General features: G+C 28.7%; 1 protein-coding gene across 1 annotated transcript in view; it reads left to right on the forward strand.

Moving 5' to 3' along the window:
- Positions 1 to 7,664: 7,664 nt before the first annotated feature.
- The window catches only part of LOC129961838 (protein Wnt-16-like), a 211,982-nt gene continuing 202,228 nt past the window's right edge, over positions 7,665 to 17,418 (forward strand). The window contains exon 1 of the mRNA XM_056075419.1: positions 7,665 to 7,921. Coding sequence (XP_055931394.1) covers positions 7,851 to 7,921 — 71 coding nt within the window. The 5' untranslated portion in view covers positions 7,665 to 7,850. The remainder of the gene's footprint in view (positions 7,922 to 17,418) is intronic.

Here is a 17,418-nt window from a genome sequence, read left to right on the forward strand (position 1 = left end):
CCTCGGGAAATTAAATAAAATAACAAAAGCTCTCTTTCTACTAATAATAAAGCAAAATGTATGTGTTGGGGCTCTACAGGGCAAAATAGAATTGTCAAATTTAAGACAGCTTTACTTTTGCATGTGGAAATTCGCCTTTTGGGGTTATTCTTTTTTTTATATTTTAATTAGAATTTTTTGTACTTTTCCGTTTTCGAGGGCCGTAAAAAAATCACCAAACTGTTGGCGATTTTTTTCTGTTGACGATTTGGTGAAAATAATTTATATGTCCCCAACGGCCTTTGGAATTATACCGAATTTTTATTAAAATTAATATTTTGGCGTTTTTTTTTTTGCAGTAAATTTAGAAAATATTGTTGTGCAAAATTAATTTTTAAACCATTCTAAAATTTTAAGGTTTTAACCGTTTTAAAATTAAAATTTTTCTTTTCTCTGATACGAGTTTAATTAACTTATATATTTTCCCTAGCTTTTAGCAATTAAAAAAAAATTTTTTTTTCTTTAATTTCAAATAATTAATTTCATTGCTGAAGTGGAATTCAAAGCAAATTGTTTCCTGAAATGTTAGAAGCTTTGATATTCTTTCATTATTTAAAAAAAAAAAAAAAAAAAAAAAAAGGAAAAATCTCTGCTTAATATCTTTATAATTAACATGAAGACTAAAGAAGTGTTTTCATAGTAGTGCAAAAGTTAAATCCAGCAGTTGGGATTTTAATATTATTTTGCTGTCTCGTGACTAACAGAACTAGAATAGTTCATACACTCTATCAGGTGTTTCACTGTGAAAGAATAGTTTACTACAATTTTGAGAGACGCTGTGACTTGGTGGTCAGGGCATGGCTTCGGAACCGAGGGTTTCAGCTTCGAGATTCGATTCCATCGAAGAACCGTCGTGTAAGCGGGCCTGGAGCACGTTAAATCCGTCGGGGCCAAACGTCCTTCCGCTGATGTGGTGTAGAAGTTTGGAGAGGGGGTGCTAACTCAGGGGTCGTCCTCGTCATCTGACCACTTTTCAAAATGACTATGTCCATCCGAAAATAACCCTAATGTTGCTTTAAAAGAGGACACTAATATAACTAAACTAAAATTTTGAATTAGTATTATTTAAAATGGTATTTTCCTCTACAATGGAAGATGGGTAAAGTATTTTTGATATTTAAAGGGTGGGAAAGAATTTAAATCCCATATCTCTACTTGCCCGCTTCCAATCTAGAACATGTTATTGGGGAAGCTGATGACCTGTAGTCTGAAGTTCTACTTGGAATCAATCCAATGTTAAATAAAAGCCAATATGGACTCAAAAAAAATTTTTTTGGACGGAAATGGTAATGTAAAATGTTAAAATTTTTACTACATCAGCTAAGTTGGAAAATAAAGTATCTTGTATGATAGCATTTGATATCGAAAATGCGTTTAACTCTCCAAGATGGAACTGAACATGAAAGCTGTTTCGACATTGGTTGCCCTCCGTTTAATATGTAATTAAAATTAGTTTAGTTTAATTATATTAACGTCATGTTATTAAAGCAACACTAGGTCTATTTTGGGATGGACTTCGTAATTTTGAACCATGGTCAGATGACGAGGGCACCTGAGCTGGCCCTCTCCTCTCCAAGCTTCCTCACCATACCAGCGGAAGGAACGTTTGGCCCCGACGTTTTAACGTACAACAGACCCGCTTATACGACGGTTCTTCAGTGGAATCTGGCCTCCTCCGAAAGCCTCCGACTCCGAAGCTGAGACCTTACCACCAGGTCACTGTGACCTGAAATTAAAAATAGAGAATGAAGTGATAAAAGAAATAGAAGAATTTGCAGCAAACATAAGTAATATGACAAATTTTGGATATGCAAAAAAATAAATAAATAACTATAAACATCCCTTCCTGGAAAACAATTTCAGTTACTTAGAACTATTTCTCGGTAGAAGAAGAAACGGGAAATTTCCTATATACAGAGGTTCTAAAAATGTAAAATAAAATGCAACTTGATTCTGTACATTTTTGCAATGAGACAATGGGACTCTGAACAACAAATGGGACATTCAGTTCATAGTTCCACTTTCATGGCAGAACTAAAAGCAATGGATTAACAGTTGACTATATTGACTATAACATGGGATTCATTCGAGGAAAATTATTGTAGATTCAAGGTCCTCTTTGATGACTCTGGAATCATTAAAAGAAACAAGGAAAGAATTGTTATTGATAAAAATGAAAATTAAAAATAATAAAGACAGTATGTTATTATTTTTGATATGAGCACACTAAGCATGGTATGAAAACGAAAAGGGCTTTGGCGATTTCTTGGCGGAAGCTGTTCTAAAAAATGCAAATATTCAGTTTAACTATATGAAAACGAAATCACAAATGTAAAAAAAGGAAGACGAAAAAAAAAAAATCAACTTTGGCAAGAATGATAGTTATTTAAACTAAGGATAAAAGAGAGAGTTATTTTTCAAGACAGTTGATCCTAAGAAAATAATTTTTTACCGTCAATCAGATGTATACAGATCACGAAAACTTTCAAAACTTCAAAAATCGATTTTTTAATAAACCTTTAGTCTGACAATAGGGTTTTCCCGAAAGAATTACAAAACATTTCACAAATGTCTGTTCTTTATGAGAAAATTAAAGAAAGAAGTGGCCTACTGGCTGGAAAATTCTGTCATTTCCTGAATTGTTGAAATCTTAGAAGAAAATTAATCTGAATGTAGATGAATAAATAGTTGTTTAGTTTCCTTAAAACTAAATTTTTAAAATATAAATTTTTGAGGGCAAAAGATCTGAAAATTTTATATAGATGCAAATAATGAATAACTGTAAATGATATTCTGTACATTGTATTGTGGGTCACAGATTTCCCTTAACTTTGCTCTAGATTCTATTATGGTTGAATATGCATGCAGAAATTTTTCTGAACCTATACGCATGTATTGCACATTACTTTATAATTTACTACTGATTGTTAATAATTATTGCATATTTTTTTGAAATATTAAATGTTGTAGAATTAAAAAAGTCATCCTTTAAGGATACAAATTTAAAAGTCTGGTTTGATTTAAAGATTTTAATATTGAAGAATTCATTTGGTTCATTAATAATTAAGTAACAAATCAAGACACATTATCTTGTGTGAGATAAAGAACTGAAGCATCTAAGTTTCTGTTTTTCTGAAAAAAAATTATCAGAACTTATGCCAACCTACATAATTTCATACAAAGATTGGTAAATTTGGTGGAAAGCATCTAAGTTTCTGTTTTTCTAAAAAAAATTATCAGAACTTATGCCAACCTACATCATTTCATACAAAGATTGATAAATTTGGTGGGAAGCATACTTCCCATGGCCCTAGAAAGGGTTAATTTAGAAGATTTTTTATATCTATATATACATCGGCAATGGTATTTCTTTTAGTTAGTGGTTGTTTCTGTTGGTTACCATTCTGCCCTTTCATAGAGAGTTTGGAGAATTCCTCTATCTTCTGTCTGATGTTGCTCGTGTCTTCATCTGATGGAGATTCTGTTGTAATAGCCTCATCACTTTTTTTATCTGGACGGCTTATGGCTGCGTTATTATTGCTATCGATACACTATGAAAAGACATGGCATAAAGCTATTAAAATCGTATGGCCTTAATGTTTGTCTCACCTTAATGCTTAAAAGTTATTTTTTGTAGGTAACATGAATATCAAATTCATAACAGATTCAATTTAAGACAAACGCAATCAACATTCAACATAAACGCAACGAACCATTTGGTCGTAAAAACAACAACAAGTATACTACTTTATTAAAACTGCAAAGAAGCAATGAATTCGCCAATACATTTTTTCTAAACATCTTTGCTACAATTGTCCTTTCTTACTTGTCTTCAAAATATCTAAAGAAGCATGCACTCGCATCTCTGAAAAGCACCTTTCCTCCTTGGCGAGTTATATGAAATTTTGAAGTAAGCAGGGTGATCTCATAAAATATCGCCAAATTGTAGTAGAATGCTTGTAGGCATCAAGAATGAGATGGAACATAATATCGCAAACCAAGTAGAGTGTGAAAAATCACAAAAACCCAAGCAGGTTTTGACATGATGTTGGAACGACTAAAAGTGCAATAATAATTACCAAAGTATTTAACTATTACAAGAGTTGTTAAAAGTGGTGGTTCCTGTTGTCCATACATTGTTTACTACAACGTAAAAATTATTTCCGAATGCTCTCGAAGATTTCTGTTTGATATTTGCCGCATCGATAACAATCCGCACATTGAGATCACACACCTCGGTGGAAAAATGTGCAGAGGCGCCAATGTGTGTGTATCACATGGCTCGTTGCCGTACAGCAGACAAATTTTGCAACATTTTTAGTAGAAACTGTTGCAGAAAAACAAGATACGTTGTTCCAATCAAGCATTCGGGCTAGTACGGCGTGAAGAGATAATTTTTTCCCCGCATGTTAACAGCGAATCTCTGCAGAGATTTCTATCATACACTGGTATGAGGAATTTTTACGAATTTCCATGTTTTAGACTTCGCTGACTTAAAATATCCATCTGTCTGACAAAGATAACACAAAAACGTTTTGAGCTAGAGGACGAAATTTGATAAACGGTCTTTACACCAAATTTGTAGATTTATATAAAATTTTGAGTAAACTCTATTCAGATGAAGTCTGTCTGTTTGTTCAAATATGAGTTAACAACTTAAGTACCAAACGAAGAGAGCTAGATGGATAAAATCTGTTCACAGATTTAACATCTGTAGTGTAGACATTGTCAAATTTTGTGCCAAATTCAACGAGAGTAGACCGCTTGTCGATCTGTGTGCTTCCCAAAACAAGTAAACGCAATAATTTAAATAAATAGTTACTTAAATAATCAAATTTGGTCTGTGATTTTGTGTCTATAATTGTTGGTTCTTTATGAAATTTTGGTTTCAAACGGTTGGAAAAATGCGTCGAAAACACAAATTCGATTTTTGGATACTATTAACCGCATGCAGAAATTAATCGCCAAAAAGTTCGCCAAGAATGACGCGTTAGATTCGCTAAAAAATGCTAAATTCACATTGTATGTTAATATTTCATAATTATTGTACAGAAATGAAATGCAAGGCGTTCTCTGCCTTGCACAAATTTCACAATTTTTAATGGGGTTGAGAAATAACACCTTTATTAGAGACTATGCGAGAAAGTTTTAGGGAGACCATTCTACGGATATTTTTTTAAATACATAATTAATATTCAAATTCAAATTCAAATTAATTCAAATTCAAATTAAAAAATATAAATGTGTTTTTTTTAATGATGAAAACTTAAAAATATCTCTACTTATAATGCAGATGAATGCGTGTTTGTGTTGGCGCGCTTTACAAACTTGTTTGACCTAGAATTACGAAACTTGACATATACATAATTTATAGGATGGAAATGCGCACTGCATAGTGACTTTTTTTGAAATTTTAATTAGTTAAAAATTAAGTAAAAGTTTGGTGTTTTTATGTAACTTCCGAAAATATTGCTGCATGAGAATAATTTCAATGACACCAATGGTGTGTCGTATATATTTTTTTTCTATCTTTAAATATTTTTTTTAATATTTTAAGCATATTTTACAACATTATATTTCGTTCATGACGGAAAATTTAAATCTTTCTCATTATTGTTACTAATATTTCTTCGTGATTTATTTCCATTGTTGATGATCAAGATATGAAGATTTTGCTTGTTTTTCTACTTTGAATATTTTTCTGAAGAATAAAGTATGATTTTAATAAAATTCTTGAAATCTTGTTGTATTTATAATTAAGGTGAGAATTAAAAGAAGGTGAATATTTTAAAATGGGTCAACATTTAGAAACCGGTACCCTTTCCTGCGATATAATGGGATATATTAAATACAGACAAAATTTTTGAAAATGTATAACATAATTAGCAGAATGGTGAAAGGCCTTTAAAATAGTACCTACCAAAATATGAATTTCTAATATGCTTTGTTGATGAAGCCACTAAGAGCAAGTTATATTAAATATTTAATGACATTTTTAGCAATCATTAAAACTGGAGAACCAACTTGTTGTCAAAACTGGCTAATTAGGAATTAATTTACAAATAATAAAAATATATTCAGTTGTTACATATCGAAAATGTTAAATTTAAGTGTTTTTGGTTCATTGACGGCGGAAAAAATGTTATCGAAAGTTTTTTTTTATCTATGGAATGTTTGAGATACATTTTTGGCTGAGTGACGGCGGAAAAGTGTTTATTGAAAAAATTTTTTATTATTATTTTAGGGATGTTTGCATTTCACATCCCTAATGCACAAATAATCGGTGATAAAGGTGATAAAGGTATAATTTCATTTTGCGACTACTTTTTGGTATCGTATCTGGAGAAATGAGCAAATGAAATGCAAACAGCAACAGCAATTTTTCCAGGTAAACAAATGCGTAAGAATACTGAACATCGGAGAAAGATAGTCTGACATCATTTCTGGAAAGATATTCTGACAATCATAAAATCTTTTTTGTAGCCTTATGAATTTTCATACGTTTTCATGAGCTTATTTACTTTCACCTGTACGAAACATAAAAAAAGAGAGCATTGCAATCTTCAAAAACTTTCATTTTAGGTTTCGTTGAATATGCTTTCTCAAAATGCTTTTGGCCAGACATATGAAATTGGATTTGTGGTCATTGCACCAAAATTGTTGAATTGCATCAAATTTTGAACTAAATTCATTCACATATCGGTTGTGTGTCTATCTGCCCGAATGCAAGAATGAATACGATAGCTTCAAAACGAAAGAATCCATATCAATGAATTATTATGCACCATTTTAGCATCGTAAGTGAAAATTCAGCATTTAAAATGTAAATTGACAGATTTGGTTCAAAATCCATTAATGGTTGACCGAGAATAACTCAGAGTTGCAATTACTTATATAAACGAAATTTGGAGTGTCGTTTTGTTAGTAAAATTGTTGTTCTATATCGATTCTAGGTATCAATTGATCAGTAAAAAGGCATCCTAAATGCATATTCGGTTTCCTTCGCTATACTATGAAGTAAAAAATTCTCTGCTGGATTCTTAAAATATAATTCTGAGCAATCGTGGCACTCACGGTCTTGTTTAAACTCACAGTTCCTATATTTTGTTGGCGAGAAAGTTTCAGAAATATCATCCTGCTGTTACACAGATTGTTAAAGTTTTTGAGACTAAAGAGAATAGAGTCAAAAGAAGTAGAATCATATGTGGAAATTAGAGACACAATTGTTATTATTTAATATCAATAAACGAAAAAAGAAATGACATATTTCTTAATTTTTGTATTTCTAGAAGGAATTTAAGGAATTCCCGTAAATCTTCATTGAAAATCGAACATACACATCTGATAATACGAACTATTCAATCATTCGTTGTATTAAATTCCCGACAATTCAACGCAATTACTAGAAAACTCTAATATCTAAAGCAACCTGAAAGTAGCGGAATACCATTTGGTGATAGCCCCATGATTCTCCACCATCACTGTCGCTAACTTGACGCGTTATCTTTAACCTGCCACCAAAACTCATTGTGACGGCGTGCTTGGCGATGATCCCTTGGCGACTTCTGCTCCGCAGAAGAAACATACTGCGGCAACCCTGCTGACAGATCGTCCTGTGAGAGGATGCGAAGTGGATACGATTGACCACTTGTGTGCGCTTTCAGTAGGAGAGACGTGCTCTCGCCTGTGCGCGTTCTCGCAATACTCGTTCAAGCGGATGCATTTTTAATTTTTTTCCGAAATAAGAAAAAAAAAATTATATTAATTCTGGTGGATGATTTAATCGGTGTCGGATTTTTAGAATCGCCGAAATGAGGACTAGTGCGTGTTTTGTGTTATTGTTTTGGTGTTCATTCTTACAAGGGGTACGAAGTAACTGGATGTAAGTAAAATTTTGCATTTAAAGTTAATGTATTGAAAAAAAAAATGTGAGGAGAGAGTTAATTTCTTTGCAAATGTGAGCGCGAAGTTGTAAATATTATTATTATATCATTCAGTTTTATTATTTATATGTTTGGCAGTGAAAAGTGTAAAATAGTTTGAATTTATTTAATAAATTTTTATTTTTTAATAAAGATAATTTTATTTCATCTATTTTTTTAATTTATCAACAATTTTTAATAATAAGATTTTGATTATTTTTTAAGTACTTAAAAATATTTTGTTAGTTACTTCAAATCCTCTATCTTTTTTAACACAACTTTACTTATCTCTTGTTTATCCTTTATTCTAATGATATAATCATTTATGATTTTTTATTGAGTTTCTGAAATGTTTCATAAATATTTCAGAAGAAATTTGCGAATAATAATTACAAATATTTTTATAAAAGATTGATATAAATAATTAAAAAAAATTGGATATTATGATAAAATATTTTTTTAATTTCATATCATTTTTTAAGAAGTAAGTAAATGCTGTTTAAGCGCATTTAACTTGATGATGGGAAAAAATTCATAAAATTGATTTTTTAACTGAAGTAGGATATCTCAGGGAATTTATTTCCTTTGAAAAAATCAACTTATCTCAAAATTTTTAAAGAGCACCATTTTAAAATCAGATGTTACTCTGATTATTTATTTATGTGAGATCAACCAACATTTTTAGAAAAATCCTAATTTGAATAAAATTAAATCCTAAGTTCCTCAACATTGTTCTTTGTTTGTTGAATCTCTCATCGTTTGAAAAATTGTTCAGATTAAGTATGCATACTGAGTTTCAAAAAGTTTTAAAAAATATCGTTTTAGTTTGCCATACTTATGGTCTGTGACATATCTCGTTTTGTTATCGTTCATCATATCATCGATATAGATGTAAAAGTTGAAAATTAGAAAGATGTATGCATTATACTTATAAGGCAACTGCCACAACCTCGCCAAGATCTAGAAAGTTCTCTGTTCTTTATTGTTCATAAAGTACTTCCAGAATTTGCTAGAACTATTTAACTATTTTTATCCTGTTATATAACAAGAATTTGTTATGCGGCGCAAGCATCCAAACATGCGTAATTATCTTAACTATGACAGTGGAGACATTTTTTTCCGTGCTAGTTATCTCTGCAACGCTTAATCAGTTGTCTGTTCTTTGAATTAAATTACGTTCAATTTATTTTTTGACTACATCCAGAACATTCCAAGTAAATTATTTAGATATCTAATGTTAAGAGAGGAATCCAAAGAATGACGCTCACATGTGGAACTTTAAGTTTTACTTTTTACTTTGAACGCGTCGAAAAGCAAATATTATTGCTTTAGTTCTTAAAAGACTCTGCGTACATCATGTTTTATGGGAAATAACCGAAGTTATTCAGTTGGTCAATCATTAAATCTTCTAAAAATAATTCATATATAAAGCATTTTTTTATTAATTGCCTTTAGTCAGAGAGAATATATTTAAAATAAGAAAAAGCAATGTTATGTCTATCATGAGAAAATTCATTGACATAGCACAATTTCAAAACATTTTTAAAAAGTTATCTCTTTTTATGATATTTATCTAATATTATGCCAAGTTCGGTGGACCAAACTATTGTACGTTATTGTTTCAATTTTATACTAATATTACTTGTTATGACTTAAGCATATTAATGTTTAAAAAAGTATAAACATTGCATATGTTAAAACTTTTATTTATTTACCGAGGGTTCCGCATCAATTCGTTCCTGGATCTGTAGATTCAAAGCGCGGTGCCCCCTTTCACCCGCAGTTTGATACTCATAAAATGGAAAACTTTTCTTCACCTTTAAAATGACAAAATTAAATATACAGGGGGGAGGGGAGCTCTGAAATCATGAAGCAAATTTTAAAATGCATCCAGTGAAACTTTCGATTTAAAATGTTGTTGCAAATGCAGATGGGGTATTCTTTGCCAGCGAAATAAGTGGAAGAAGCAGAAATAACTCTAATATTCATGATACAGCGCAAGATTAGTGAAAAACATGTTTTTACTTATACATCAGGATTGTTGCATAATTTACACCATTGCAAGGCAAACGTAGCATTATAAATAGCATGGCAAGCGTTATATTATAAACATCAAATTTAGGTTGCACATAAAGTAAATGCTCAAAGAATGAGGTCGCCTTTTTCCTGTACATATGTTGTATGTTGTCATTCGTGCAATTGAGTAGTAATGCTATCGGGTACTATTCATCCTTTCTTGTACCTTTATAAATTTTTTTTCTTTTATACTTAATCTGCAGACAGAAAGTCACCTGCAGTCATCACACTTTGCACTTTCATTGTAAAAATGGTTTACTTATGTAGGTATCACTTATCTTTAAAGTTAATCTCACAATTTTAGAATCCTCCTTGTGTGTGTTATTGTCCAACACCGATAGCTACCAAATGACGATTTCTTCGATGAAGGTCAGCATTCGTTTAATGCGTGTTCGAAATATTTGCTAAATATCCTTAATTCTCACTTTCTGATATATATATATATATATATATATATATATATATATATATATATATATATATATAAAAGTATTAGAATCAAGTTAATAGGAAAAACAAAAATCAAATAAAAATTAAACCAAAAAAATTATTAAAAAAATATTAAAAAAAGAATCCGGCCTGAAGACTTTTTCAAGGGTCACCCTCAGGCAGGGATTCAAATAAAGGGATTTTTTCTGTGAGGACATACAGACATTGTCTAATAATGATTCCTCGTGACCCGAAAATCCCCTGAAATTATGCTCAAGAGACATACCATTTTAACAGAAAGGAAATACAAAATAACAAATTAGAAAAAAATAACCACAACAAAGTAAAAATACAATAACAAAAATAACAATAAAAACAAAAACAGAATTAAAATTAAAATTAAAAACGAAAAGGCCAGAACATACCATCCAACAGTCAAGGAAACTTTAAATATATATATATATATATATATATATAATATTTTAATTATCATAAGACAAAACTGCGACTTTTAAAATCATAATTCTACTTAATACACATTATGACATACATAGAAATAAGAGAATACTTAAATAACAGCACACGCAGATAAATTTTTGAACCTAAAAGGAAAACAATACGTTCTATATTAGGAAAGAAAATAGTAAGATTAATATATTAGTTAAAAACTATGTGTTTATCCTACACATTTTTATATATTGCAACAATATAAACTAGTGTGTTCGCCTTTTTGGCTATGTCTTCTCGTTTCTCACCAGAATTTAACAGTTCCTACCGACGAAAGTATATGTACATTGACGGTATTATTAGAATATAATTAAATATTCGGTCTGCCACCGGTCTATTTGTTACGTGAAGACATTTATCATGGGATATTAGCATTTTCTAAGTTCGATCTTTCACGAATCACGATCATTTCAAAATCATTTCTGTTATATATGTTATGAAGGATAATTCTTATGTTGTCTGTTAGTATATTCACCTTTAAACTGATCTCTTGCATTGTATTATGATAGAAATTTTTCTTTTGAAAAGAATGTTTGTTTTCTATTTATTTGTTGCATGTTTTGTGTCGTTCTATATATGACATAACTTGCTTTATCTCAATTTTCTCTTATCTGTTTTGATATCTTCCTTTAAAATCTTCATTCTCATGCGGGGAATAAATGCTAGTTGAAAATGCTTAAATATTCATTTGGAATTTTCAATAAATTTTAAATTTGAATACAAATAATTTATTTTAAAGATAGATAGAATCTGGAATTGTATTTATTATTAACACAATTATTTTGATTTTATAGGTTTTATTATATTTAAAAGTTAATTTATTTATCGATTTGCGAAATTTTCTTTGTAAAAGTGTTATTTCTTAGTGCAAAATGTTTTTTTTTTCATAATACCTATTATATTTTTGGTTATTACATATAAGATAATATTGTAAAATTCTTAAATTTGTATACGTGTATAATGAATCAGAGTTTAAATTATATCATTCAGTGGAAAGTAGTTCGGGGTAAAGAATATTTTTACTTAGGATTTTTAAAAATTCCATTGTAGAAATAATTTATTTGCAAACATTTTATTTTCGCTTTCGTTGTTAATGTTATATAATTTCAGATTAGAGATTTTGTTTTTGAAATTTTTACGCTTTTAATATACTTGGAATATATTTTTAAAGAAATAATATTTACTGTAATGATTAGTTTCGGATTTTTGTCTTTTTCAAATTATCTCTCTAACTTTTTTATTGACGATGAATGGTAAATTAATTTGCTCTACAGTAATACTCCTTTAATTTAATAATGGTAAAGCTATAATAAAAATTCTATTGATCTAAAAACTGGAATTGAAAAAACAATGGGCTTAAAATCTAATTGAAAAGAAAAAAGAAAAAAATATCTGTCGATTTTTAAAATAAAATATCGGTAAAAGTTTAATTTTTATATTTAACATTTTTTATGAAGATTACAAAATCATTCGATAAGCAGTAAGTAATCTTTATTAGTAAGTTAATAAGAATTGAAAATTACAAATGCTTTTAAAAATATTGAATTTAATAAATTTGTTAGTAATTTTAACAAATGCTATACTTTAACTATAATATAAACTTTTAATATAACAATTGTATTCAAACAATTTCAAAATAACCATATCAAAACATCTACATCTAATGTCTTATTTATCTAATGTCTTTTATTTGCCAAATACTACATGTAATGTATATTTCATAAAATGAAATTATGAAAGTGAGAATTTTTACAATTTTATTTTGCTTTAATACATTATACAGCGATATTTACCCCCAAGTGAATTAGGGACCTTAAAAAAAATATTCACTTATAATCATTGGGAACACAAAACTAGTAGGTATTTCATGAACAATAATAATTTTTAATTGATTTCGAATTACCAAAATTACTCGATAATAGATTATAACATTATATATTGAGAGTATTCGAGAAACTGGAAAAAAAAATCCCCTCTTAACACAGACAATTTCAGATTAGCCTATATAAAGGTCTTCTGCTTTTCCTGATAATAAATGCGTTTGTTACCAAACTAAACGGCATTTTAAATGAATTTTCAAACATTCCTTTTTATTAAGGAATTGGCTATTTGTCGTAGAAATATAATTTAAAATGTCATTCTCCACCACTAGTTATACTTGAAACACTACGACATACACGCCAACTAGATAAGTGTAAAAAAAAAATCTGCATATATAACTTTAAATGATTTGTCACAGTCGCGAAAAGCGCAATTTATGCGCCGAAATCATAAAGCGTAGCATGTTTCTCAAGTGACAAATCAGCGACTTATAGGTCAGGTGTGAATTTAGTCGACCTCTTTTACAGATTGTATAGCAACGAAATTTATCTTCTTGTAGGTACAAAAAATGAATTTACACTGATTTAAAAAAAAATAGTGTTATATATGTTGAATGTATATTAGACTGGTGCTAGTATAGTTTTTTTTAAACTGTGCTTGTTCGATGATTAAATAAATTTATATGTGTATCTTATGAAATTTTCTCTTGAATGTTTAAAATTTATTTTATTTCTGTTTCAAAATATATTAATATTTCTTAACAATTTAAAAAAGAAACAACTAGATTTGTTGAATAAACGTATAAGCAATAACAATTCCTTCTCATTTGTAAAAATTCGGTAAAAAGTGACAATTTTGAAAAAAATAAGCCGCTTTAATAAAGGTGCGATTTTGATCTAATAAGATAAATTTAATAAGTCAGTAATAATTTACTTCTAACAATTTCTCCATAAGCGTTCACATTTTTATAATAATCATGTGATTAATTTTATATGTTGGTAATTATTTTAATTTGTTCTTTTTTTACCGCATAGTATCTATCGTAGATTCGTCTTTTTTTAGAAAGAAATGACTTCAAATTAGAAATGATTCGATTATTAATTTTCTATTAATACTAGAAAGAAATGATTTCATTTTCGAAATTAACTCCTTAGGTGTAAATCACTTAGGAACTTTTTTTAAAAAAAATAATTGCTTTTAATTTTTAATAATTGCTTAATTAAATAATTGACAATTTATTTAGTGTTTTTTTTGTTAAGAAATACAGTCTAAACCTAATATATTTTATCTCAAATAATAAAGTTATTAATGCAATCAGTTTGTTTTAAATTATCAAATTAGGATTTTCTTCTGAATATGAATTATACAATGGAATTAGTTTTCAAAAGAATGGCAGAGATAAAATTTTAACTTTAACTTAATAATAATTACTTGTTTTATCGTTGAATTTCTATGAACAAACCCTTGCGGTGTTTATAAGACGTTTTTTATGATGGAGCTTTTTGAAATATGAAGATAAAAACGATATATCGCATGAAAGCGCATCTCGGAGCTAATGTTGAATTTAGATATTTTGCGGCGTCGGACAATCAGTAATAATTGATAGGTTTGCTTTCACATTTCAATCAGTTTTTAAGTTAATCAACAAGTTAATGATTTTTTTGATTTAATTTTTTCATATGCGCAGGTTTTAGAAAATATATATACCTATATTTATTAATTTTTTGATCACGGGAAAAAATATCAAAATCAATAAAACTCTTAAAAGTTAATCACTTCAGTTACTGATTTCTGTAATTATAAGAACATTTAATTATTATGATATATTTTAAAGAAATATTAAACTTCAAATAAATATAACAATATATATATATTTTTTTGCTGGACATGTCAAGTGGAACCTGTCATAGTCAATTAAATGAATAATATTAGTCAAATATATTTTAAATAAATATTTTATACTTGAATTCATTTAATGCTGATTTAAATGCACAATACGATACAAATATTTTATAGTTTATAGAAATTGTATTTTTTACAATTTTATATATCTGATAACAAGATTAATAAATTCGTTTTATCGACCTGCTTGTGGACACTCTCAGCCCCGCGGCCCCATGCAGCTACTTAGTATGCCTCGTTGGAAATCTGCCATTGCTCGAAATTAAATAGCAAGTCGTGCTTTTTGCTTTAAATCTCAAAACTAACTCTTTAAAAAATTCTTATCATCATTTATTAGTTTTATTCGCGATTACGATTCCTGAATTAATTTATTTTTGAAATAAAATAAATTAACAGAAAAAAAATCCTTCGTTCGCATAAAAAGAACTAATTGATCTAAAAGTCACGTTGAATTGAACTCTCAGGAACATTTAAATTGCCAACATTAAATTAGAAAGTCACTTCATCTTTTTAAAGAAAATTCCATCAGTTATAGATTGGATAATAAGTCACAATGTTGAAAGCAATTTCAGTTTGAATTACATTTATGATTATTTGTGGGAGATAATTTATCTGACAAGTATCCAAAATCCCTCAAGAAATTTTATTACATTCTTGAATGGGCAAGCGGTAAATTTTTTTTTCTTTTAATCAGATTTTTTTCCACATTCTTTGAAAATTTAATCAATAAAGTTCTTTGTATTTGGCGTCAATTTTTTTGCATTAAAAATCTTTTAACCTTGATTTTATTTACGGGAAATAAACTAATGTTCACAGAAAACACATCTTATTTGTTAGATGTACCAAAATATAAAACAAAAAATATATGAAATTAAAATTCTTGTCCTAAAATTTACATTTTCTCCCCTTATGCTTCTTTAATTCATCGTAAAAAATAATAAACAAGGAAAACAAGGCTCCTCTTCATAAAATTAATTAAGGAAGAATTTTATTCCACAGTTAGATATATAATATATTTAATATGACTTCCATAGATAACATTAATTCTACTCGATGATTAATAATCCTTTAGAAAACAGTATCAATCTAAAGCTAATTCTTGCATCCTTAATATTCATATTCGTATAATATTCATATTACTTCGTATATGAACTGCTCTTACACCTATATTTGTATTTGTATAAATTTAAATATTTCTTTTATTCATCATAAAAAAATAATGAATGCAAAGGAGAAACAAGTCTCATCATAATAATAATTTAGGAAAAATTGTATTCCGTGGTCAGATGCAAGACAAGATACACAAGTTCCATTCGACTTCCGTAGATATAACGAAATAACAATAATTCTACGCGATGATTAATAGTCCTTTAGAATACAGTACCACGAGGTAATGAATTCTCGCATGTCTAATATTCCTACTAAGATTCGATTAACATCTAATATCCAATACAGTAAAATGCATGACTAAACAGTAAATGCACTATTCTAAGACTAATTAATAAAGTATGCTGTTTAATGCTATAAAAAAGGGGCGAAGCTATGAAGAGAACTAATAATGAAGAGAATTGGGCCTGTATTTTAACGCTGTGTAAGATGACCTAGATTTTGCGCATTTATACTTTGGAGGATGGGAGACTACATTTCAGAGTAATGAAAAAATAATTGAATAAAAATTAAGTGAAATATTATAACACAAAAATGATTTTTTTATACCATCTTAAAATTCAATAGATTATTTTTTCTATAATACCATTTTTTGTTTTCTTAGTTATTTTTTTATTTTCAATTAATTTAAAAAAATCTTAAGCTTGCTTGACGACAGTACATTTCATTGTTGAAGGGAATTTAAATCGTTTTCATTGTTGTTACTTTTATTTGACCTTGATCCCCTCCCCCCTTGTGGATGAACAAGATATGAGGATTAGGTTTATTTTTTTCATGCTGTTTCTGCATGTGGCATGCTTTTAATAAAGTTTGTGAATTTTGTTATGCTTACAATTGTGGTTTAACTTCAAAATGAAACAGTGGCGCATCAATTTTTAAACTCTGTTACTCTCTCCTGCTTTATAATTTATAAGACGGGAATTAGAAAAAGTGCTTAGCACAATGACCAGAATGATATAAGGCTTCTAAGTTAGTATACGTCCGTCAAAATTTGAAATTTCAAATTTTTTGCCAAAGATCAATCAATATGTTACGCAAAATATTCGAATTAAATTTTTAGCAAACATTAATCCGGGCAAAACAACTGATCGCCAAAGTTGGCCAGTTACAATTGTGCTTTCTTCCTGTTTAAATTAACATCTTTGTAGATTATGTGAAAGTAAAATAAATTTCTTTTTTTTTCTTTCCTTGGATTAATGAGAAATTGTATCTGAGGAATTTCAATTCATACGGGTAGATATTAAAAAAAAACACCGATATTTTATGCTTTGCAATTAAAACTGCATTCCTTAAATAAATGAATGCATTTTATAATATTTTTCTCTTTGTAAATGCTAAGGATTTTTTTTTTCAATACCTTGAAATTTCCGTAAATTTGTAAAATTTTATTAAATGTAGGTGAATATTATCAATTTTTTTATTCTTTCTTATAAAATTAATATTACTATATGTTGATTTCATTATTGATTCTAAATTGGGAAATATTATTTTTAGAATACCTTAATGGCAAACGCTATGAAATTTTACGATACTAGTAATTTAAATTTGAATTAAT

The sequence above is a fragment of the Argiope bruennichi genome, chromosome 2 (assembly GCF_947563725.1).
Source record: "Argiope bruennichi chromosome 2, qqArgBrue1.1, whole genome shotgun sequence".
NCBI classification, from domain to species: Eukaryota; Metazoa; Arthropoda; class Arachnida; order Araneae; family Araneidae; genus Argiope; species Argiope bruennichi.